Source organism: Anguilla anguilla, chromosome 10 (genome assembly GCF_013347855.1).
Source record: "Anguilla anguilla isolate fAngAng1 chromosome 10, fAngAng1.pri, whole genome shotgun sequence".
Classification (NCBI taxonomy): domain Eukaryota; kingdom Metazoa; phylum Chordata; class Actinopteri; order Anguilliformes; family Anguillidae; genus Anguilla; species Anguilla anguilla.
This window is the reverse complement of record NC_049210.1, coordinates 3170280-3179060: the sequence shown is the minus strand read 5'-3', so window position 1 is coordinate 3179060 and position 8781 is coordinate 3170280. Positions and strand designations below refer to the sequence as shown.

The window sequence follows — 8781 nt, the reverse complement described above, 5'->3', positions numbered from 1 at the left end:
CGTGTGAACTTGCATACTGTACATTCATAGTCTTCTGCTGGTAGTTTAAAAAAAGAAACAAGTGAGTGGGTGGTTTCAACCAAGTATTTCCACACTTCTCTACCCTGACTGTGCTGTTATTTTTCAAAATAAAACAGGCTGGTTAGATTTCTATTTAGTTGGTGCATTAGGTCAGTGGTGCATATGCACAGTGCTAGTGTTAATTTGAAAAGACATGGGTGGAGGAAGTGGCGCCACCCACTGGAAGGAGTTGGGATTACCTCTGCACTTTTGGAACCACCAGATTTCGATTGTTACAAACACCCGCATTTCTCCACCAATTCCACGTGGTGGAACGTATATGCCAGATGCTTCATGTTTATTTACTGTGGGAACAGTGGTGGCGGGTTTGGTGGTGGGATCAGGAGTGGGGTGGGGGGGGGGGATATGTGTAATGGATACAGCTATCCTCCAGTGTCCCACAATGCATGGCTGCATGGTTCCATCGTAAGCCAGTGTGCTGCTGGGAATGTTCTTTGCTGCAAACTCACCCTGCCTTCGCGTTGATTACAGAGATAAACCGGACAGGCGCCAGTGTGACTTTAAAGACTGTCATTGGTCAATAAAGCCCATCGCCAACAAAGATAAAACACTAAGATTGTGTACAAACATTAAAAAAAAACACAATGGGGTTTATTTATCACAATGCCCTTTGTTGACATTTAAACTTAGAAATGATCCAGAATGGTCTCGCTTGTCCTGTTATCTCTGTGAACAGCTCCTTTCCTGCCATTTTTCTCTCAATCTTGCTGTCTTCTTCAGAAGACCAGGAGAAACCTCCCCTTTCTTCACACTGTATGGGGGCCCCTGGCCTACTAGACTCAGACACACAGCGTGGACTTCAAGGTCCACAAGCATCCTGGTTACACTTTGAAACGGCCAACGAAAAATAAACTGAAACACATATACCACTTGGGGGGGGGGGGGGGGGGGGGGGTAAAAATCCCTTGATTTTCACCTAAGTCTCCTGCAAGTTCTGATACTCACCATGAAGCAACCTAACAGCCCCCCCCCCCCCCAAACTCTCACAAATCCTAATCCTGTTACTAACTTCTGTGCTTGTGAGCATCAGAACTTCAGTGGAGAAGAATTGGAGACTCATGATACCCATGGTATGACTGATTGATTTAGACTGGCTAGCCGTTCTGTTTTAAAGTGGGGGTCATCGACCCCTTCATGCTGACTGGTCGACATGTCTGATGATGCTCACATAGTGACATTTTAAAACATTTTTTTTTTCCAATTGAGCCCAAAAGGAATAGTTTGTAAGATTAGAAGAAAGTAATGATATTTGAACAGGTGGAGTGCCAGCCACTCTCTGTCACACTGGTTTTCCATAGGTGCAACTGTAATCAGCATGTTTCTGTGCAGTGGAATGCTCTCTGTGAGTGACTGAGCCCTTTGGGAAGTGAAGGCCGTTGCTCTGATGAAGACTAATCTCGTTTAGTTTCAGTGCCGTTTTCCTCCTCTGTGAGTCTCGAGCGGTCTGTGATGTGCATGTCGTTTGCAGTTTGCCTGGTCTTGCAGCATGGCCAGAGAGACGGGGGGGTGGGGGGGGGGGATGGGAGGGGTTAGCCAGGGTGGGGGTTGGGGGGGGGTCTGGGGGGGGTGAACGGTTTTTAACCCTCTAACTGCCGGAGGGGAGAGAGAGAGAGGGGGGGGGGGGGTGCACCTTGGCGAGCGCTTGTTTGGCTGTGCCCCATACCTTGACGGCTGTATCTATTTTCACAGGGGGACGGGATACACCAGATACGAGAGGCGCTGAAGATCTTAGCCGAGAGGGTTTTAATCCTCGAGACTATGATCGGTATCCATGGTGAGTAGGAGGGGGGACAGCCTTCAGGTTTAGGCAGGGGTCAGGCGGGGCGGGGTTTTTTTTTGGCCCTCCCCCTTTCCCCCCTACGGGCAGGGGCGGGGGGGGGGGTGTGGACGGCGCCGGGCGGCCCTAGGACCAGCGCCCCTCCCTCCCTCCCTCCCTCCCAATCCCCCCGTGTCACTCTTCTCGATCTCCGATAGGACGTTAGCTTGCAGATGTTCCGCGACATGCAGGCCGACCTCGAGCTGCTGACGCGCAGAGTGACTCTGCTGGAGGCCATCATCTGGCCAGGTAACCCCCCCCCTGCCCCCCCCACAGGTCCCGCTCTGTCCTGCGCCTCCCGCTCGCCCCCCGAGGCAGACCAGGCCGCCGCCCCAAGGCTAGCCTGCTGCAGATCTGAGTCAAATACTGTAAGGCCTCCTGGGGCCTTTCTGTGTGGAGTCTGCATGTTCTCCCGTGTCTGTGTGGGTTTCCCCCCCCCCACTCTCCAAAGACATGCTGGCTCGGCAGGTTAGGTAATTGGACATTGCCGATAGGTATGAGTGTGTGAGTGAATGGCATGCGTGCCCTATGATGGATTGGAGACCTGTCTCTCGTCCAGTGCATGCTGGGATACGCTCCAGCCGATCCCCCAATCCTGACCAGGAACAAGCGGGTTAGATAGTAGATGTATGGATGGATGGATGGATGGATGGATGGACAGATTAACATACGATTGCGTCCTTTTTAGTTAGTGAGTAACTTTGTTAAAAATCCTCAGGGATCTGCATGAGTTGTTCAGCTGTTCCTGGCATCATAGGTTGAAGTACCTGACCCAGGTTTTCTGTGGCTGACTGCAGCCCTCTTATAGCTGGGATAGCTGCTTATTTCTGAGCGTAATGCTGTTGAGTGGTTAGGCCGGGGAGCTCAGATGGAGAAGAGGAGAAACAGCTGAACAGTGAAACAGGTTTTTTTGGCGGTGGTCTGCCAGCGGTTTGGGGGTATTTTGGCAGTATTGTCGGGTGTCGCGCGGGTTCGGGAAGGGGGGGGGGGGGGGGTCTGGGGATTGTTCTGGCGCCGGGACCCGCCGCTTCGCTCTCTTCGCGGTCCCTCTGCTCCGGGTTTTGGCGGCTCCAGCACAGCCCCACCTCTCCTCCTCTTCCTCTCTCTCCAACAGAGACGGAGCCCGACGGCTCGGGGGACGGGCTGTACGGCACCACGCCGCCCGGGTACTACCGGGACAAGCGGGCGGGCGTGCCCCCACCCCGGGCGACCCTCCCGCTCAGCCGCGACGCCAAGGAGCTGGGCAAGTAGCCCAAAATCCAACCAGAGCTCCGAGAGAAACGTCCTAAGTGGGGGTGGGGTGGGGGGGGGGTGGGGGCAACAGAAGCAGACACTCCCCCCCACCTCCCCACCCCCACCCCACAGACTCTGACATCCACCCACTGATCCAGACACCGGTAGTTAAGCCCCGCCCCATGGCGACAGGAACCTAGCGGGGGCTGCCCTACCTCCAAAACAAGAGGGGTCACCTCAGGGAAGGAACACAGGTGCTCTGGAGCCTGCTCACCCCCCCCCCCCCGCCCCCCCCTCCCCCTTTAGCCCCAGCCCCTGCCCCCCCTCCCCCCACATTCCCTTAAAACCGTCCCCCCTCTGGCCCTCCTCCGCCATCATAATGGGGCTATCTGTCTTTTGTGTAACCGTCCTGAAAAACTCCCAGAGCAACAACAAGAGGAGTTTTTAAATGGCTGAGGAAAAAAAAATAAACAGAACATGGGAATAAAGGAAAAGAAAATGACTGCTAAAATAATGGTGCTTTTAAACTGTAAACAATCCAAGGACAATAAAGGGGACACAAGACTCAATTAAAAAGAAAAGAAAAAAAAAAATACTACAAGTAAAGATTGAAATGTGCTTGGAGTGGCCATGTTGGGTCTTGACAGTGTCCGGGAATCTCAGAGTTTATTGTCTATTTAAATGAATTGAATAAGGAGAGTCCGCAGGAAATAACACTAGACCTCCTTACTGTTTTATACTTTTGTTTAATTTTTAATACTTCCCCCCCCTCCACCCCCACCCCTGCTTTAGACTGCAATGGAAAGGACATCTTCCCAGTGGGAGGAGGGCAGGAGTGCTTTCTCGCGTGAAGCTCACGTGCGTTACCTGCCCCCCTGCATGCTAACCTGGTTAGCTTCACCCTCTGCACCGGGGCAAAGGGGGCTAAAATGATTTTGGGTGCTTCCGTTCTCTCTTCCTCTGTCCCGTTTGCGCAGGAGTCGTGTTTTTTTTTGCACAGCACCCCGCACAGGCTGTTTACACCTGCAGCTGCTCCACACTGAAGCCCTCAACAGCGCCCCCTGCTGCACGACCGGGGGCTGAACTGGGAGAGGCTGTGCACTGGGAGGGTATGCACGCACATACTCCCATACAGACACACACACACACACACACCCGTACAAACACACACACACCCATACAAACACACACACACCCGTACAAACACACACACACCCGTACAAACACACACACACACACACACACCCGTACAGACAAAACAAAAACATACTGTACACACACACATCCTTACAAACAAAATAAACACATACACTGTACATACACTCACACAGATACCCTTCAGACAAAACACACACATGCTGTAAATACAAACACACACCCTTACAAACACACACACACACAAACACATACACTCTCTCTCTCACACGTACACACACACACATACACACACACACACACCCTTACAGGCAAAACACACACACATGCTGTAAATACAAACACACACCCTTACAAACACACACACACACACAAACACATACACTCTTACAAACATGCACACATACACTCTCTCTCTCACACGTACACACACACACACACACACACACACAGTCTCCCCGAGAACAAAACCAAACTGCGGTGGGATTTCAGCAGAACACCTGACTCCAGCAGGGACGTCCTGCAGTACTGCAGTCGCAAACAAACCAGCGTCAGTGAGGAGTAAAAACTCTACATGCAACTTGAACTCCTTTCCTTCGGTGTAACTTTGTACCACTATTACAGTTATATATATTATAGATACAAATACTCTCCAGAAGTAAAACCTTTTTCAATTGTCCTTTCTCTTATTACAAAAAAAATTGTATTGTTATGTGAATTATTTAAGATAATCATTAGCAGCCGTTTTTTGCTTGTCGTAAAAGCGATTTACGTAATGTCTCATGTATTCATGTTTTACTTCTGTTTGCAAGCGTCTGTTGTCGTGCTTTGCGAATCTTCCAGATCGTTGGTAAATAAAGAACTGTTTTCCCTTTTTTTTTTTTTACATGACAAGACATCTCATTTGCTTCCTCCCATAAGAGGGAGTTTGGACAGTTAAGGACTGGCAGCAACAGAGAACAATTGTAGCCACCGGCAACTGATCTGTACTGAATTGCATAGTAGGTACGTGGGGGTAAAAAACAACCCATGTTTACTAAATCCATAATCCAAATTTGCCGTTCTCTAAATCATTCTCATAGGCAAAAAGAGTTTGGATACACAATGTAAAACACCTAGTATTTGACATATTTCAGAATTCAAAATATGTATTTTTATTGACATTGACACAAAGTACATTCATAGTTTCCAGGGTATAAACAATATAATTGCCTGTGATTGAGTGGTATTAATCCACAGTTTCATAGACAATATGGGAATGAGAAAAGAGTCTTTTTTTTTAATTCACTTCGCTTGGCTAAAGGGCACACTGCATTGGTTAAGACTGAAACACAAATGCCAAATAATCACTTGAATACAGCACATCTGTAAATGCTTATTTACTGGGGAGTAGACGCTCTTTTTGTTTTCTGGTGCTTGAAAACAAAGTTGTGTTGGCATCCACACCCCAAGCTGACCTGATGCAATGTGACACGCTGAGTTCTGCTTAAGTTCGGTGAGACGATACCCTTCCTTACCGCAGGGACCCCTCCCTGTGCTTTCAACTGCCTGTGTCTCAACATTGTAATGCGTCGCGGCACCAAATTCGGCTTTACCCGATGATGTCATTTCCCTCTGGGCTCACGCAACGTTGAATTTGGCTCCAGTGTGCAAAAAAAAAAAAAAAAAAAACAACTTTCCGGTCTGTCTTTTGCATTCAAAGTATTCACCGGTGGCAAGGCCCTCCCATCAATCACAGAGTGATCCGAAAACCCTGCTCAGGCATCGTTGGGTCATGACTGGCTCTTCCCTTTGGAGGTGACCACGGCCTCCTGCCCAATCCTGTCGTCGATCAGCAGGGAAATGGCGCCATCTAGCTTCCCGGTGGCTGCGAGCGCAACCACTGCTTTCTCCGTGGGGAATCCCATTTTCTCCAGCTGCTGCAGCCTGAGCAGAAACAAATCAGAATACTTTTCTCACACATTAAATATCATAAATATGTAGCCAATAATACATTTTTTTTAAATGGAAGATTACAAAAATACAAAATACAAGTTTCAGGCAACCTAAAGTAAAACCTGACAAATCTCATTAACAGAGCGAGTGGGTGAAGCACAGTGACCTGTGACAGGCTTTACACATTTTTAACAAGGCCACACGGGGATTGTGTGGTTTTAAGTCCATGTCTAATACACAGTACTAATTAGACCACCCTTGAGAGCTCAAATATGCTTTCATGCCTAACCATATTTATGTAAGAACCGGTAAGAGTTCAGTGTGCATGGCAACAAAAAAAACCTCTGTGACATAACATTTGCTTTTCATTAGAAGCTTATCTTAAATTAAAAAGTGAGCAAATATTAAAATAAAATGTGATCAAATATTACATTTCTTAATGGGATTCCCATCAGGGTTCTGTTATGTACAGGGGAGGGGGGAGGCCCAAGGCCTCAGGTAGTACTGACCGTAAGGAAGACACCGAAGACTTGGGCACCTCCACCTTGTCCCCAGGCCCTTCCGGAGTGTCCTGCAGGGACGCCAATATTCCCGCCCTAAGTAGCTCCTCGTCCAATAGCTGAAGCTGTGAGGCAGCGGCAGGCTCCTCCATCAGCCAATCGGACGCAGGGGATGGCGGCCAGGGCTGAGGGGGACCGGGATGCGACCCTTCCCAGTGAGGTCTGTGTGAGGAGGCCGACTGTCCCGTCGACAGAGACTCACGGAAGGGAGCAGGTCTGCAACAAAGCAAAATAAACTAAACTGAAACCCTGCATCTCAAGTGCTACAGTACACCTCTGTTGCTTCATTAAATATTTATCAGGAGTGCATACATTGCATGTGTCAACAAATCTTCAACACTTTAGATCTCATTTACTGGATTTGTGGTTTTATTTCATATGGGCACCTCTGTCTGGCGATGCTGGTCGGTAAGCAGTCCCGCGGAGATGAGGAGATGAACGCGCGTGCAGGCAGGACGCCCCAAACTGCCAGCTTTTCTGCCTGCTGCAGCCGGCCAATCACAGCTGGACTGTCTGGGGCCAAAACGTTAAGGTCGGGATTGTGACATTATATCAATGATAAAGATTGCGTCAAACACAATGCACGCTTACTTAGGTAAAAGGTGACACAGATAGATTTTCCAGGCGAGAACTGCCGAGAAAGGATACAACAGTGTCCCACGCAGACTGCGCACAGGTGCAGCAGGATCGATGAGTCGGCCATTAGCACGGTGCTCACAAACAAGAGCAGCCACGGCAGCGACCACGCAGGTATGAAACGAAGCAGCCTTCGCTGCTTTAGGCGACCGCACTGCGCTGTGAACATGGTAAGGTGCGCGGCAGAGTAGCCGCAGATCCGGCCGTACTGTCCACCGGACAGGGAGAGGACGATGACGTAGAGCAGCGGCGGGAGAACCATGGAGAACAGGGACAGGGCGAGGAATGCCGCTGTGCCCAGCCGGCGCTCCTGGCTCTGTCCTAGCACCACCAGCAGGGCGGCGCTGTAGACAAGGGAGAACAGCTCCTCGTGACTGATGGCGTGGAGAGCCAGGCGATGAACTGTGACAAGAGATAAAGTCAACATCAACGGTTTGTTATTGCTGCTATTTTTGGTTTTCGTTCGTTGAGCTCCATATTCGTTTTATAATTTAGAGGTAAATGAATTACTGTCCAGATGCGATACCCCCCCCCCCAACTCACCTTGATGGCCAGGGAACAATCCATCCGGACCGAGACAGAGATTGTTTTGGATGCCTCCAAGCCACACTGACAGCATCAGGGTTAATAAAAATGCTGCTCCAAGTGGAAAGCCTGAGCGATTTGATCCAAAGCAAGACCATTCGGAGCGTATAATACCGTGCATTTCAAAAAGGAGCAAATAATAGGCTCCTATAGTATGTTTCCCATAGTCTGTCAAGCCTTCCTTCTTTATGAAGCGCAAGTTAGTCTGGCAAACCAGAAGCTATGCAGTTAACGTTACCTTGGTAGGCAACTGGCCGAATAAGTCTATTAGCTGTGTGACCAGGCTACTTTGGCAACTGAGATTGTCAACACAGATTATTTGGGGTTTCACTTCCTATTAGTGCCAGGTTAAGTGCAGGCGCAAGTCTCCAGTTGTCAAAAGTAGGTCTGGTAAGGGATCGATGCAAAATTAGTATCTTCCTTTCTTTGTGTAAAATTTTATTTTACAAAAAAAAAGTCATTTAGCAAGTTAGCTACCCATAGTTGTGGCTTACGTGTTGCTAGCTCGAAAATTATCTTGCTAGCTAGCGATGCACGGGTTGGAAGTAGAGTGGTCTAATTCTATCTCTAACGTAGCTTCAAATACCGTTTTGCTTTCTGTGACATTGGCTTCTTTGAACTGGACATTTTAATTATGTATTGGTATTTTCAGTGGCCGGCTTAGTAGCAAATTCCACATCGATAACGTCCCTTTTAGTTGTATACGTTTCCTGTTTTGTGAGACGTCATTTAGAGGACGGTTTCATTTTAAAGTTGTGAGGGAAATTAAAACTTTTGCCA

General features: G+C 48.8%; 2 protein-coding genes across 2 annotated transcripts in view; one reads left to right on the top strand and one right to left on the bottom strand.

Moving 5' to 3' along the window:
* The window catches only part of emid1 (EMI domain containing 1), a 63916-nt gene extending 60713 nt beyond the window's left edge, over positions 1-3203 (top strand). The window contains exons 16-17 of the mRNA XM_035380278.1: positions 1771-1855; positions 3012-3203. Of these exons, the coding sequence (XP_035236169.1) occupies positions 1771-1855; positions 3012-3148 (222 nt within the window). The 3' untranslated portion in view covers positions 3149-3203. The remainder of the gene's footprint in view (positions 1-1770; positions 1856-3011) is intronic.
* Positions 3204-5401: 2198 nt separating this feature from the next.
* Positions 5402-8721, bottom strand: rhbdd3 (rhomboid domain containing 3). The gene is made up of 5 exons (XM_035380270.1): positions 7960-8721; positions 7429-7818; positions 7167-7293; positions 6730-6996; positions 5402-6211 (listed from the first exon to the last, which is right to left on the bottom strand). Exons 1-5 carry the CDS (start codon positions 8120-8122, stop codon positions 6058-6060), a joined length of 1101 nt encoding a protein of 366 aa, XP_035236161.1. The 5' UTR covers positions 8123-8721; the 3' UTR covers positions 5402-6057.
* Between the last annotated feature and the right edge of the window lie 60 nt (positions 8722-8781).

Coding starts and splice junctions, on each gene's coding strand:
- rhbdd3 (XM_035380270.1), bottom strand. CDS start 8,122: ATGCACGGTATTATACGCTCCGAATGGTCTTGCTTTGGATCAAATCGC. Junction 7,819..7,959: donor ATTGTTCCCTGGCCATCAAG/GTGAGTTGGGGG, acceptor CTCTTGTCACAG/TTCATCGCCTGGCTCTCCAC. Junction 6,997..7,166: donor ACCAGCATCGCCAGACAGAG/GTGCCCATATGA, acceptor GCTTTGTTGCAG/ACCTGCTCCCTTCCGTGAGT.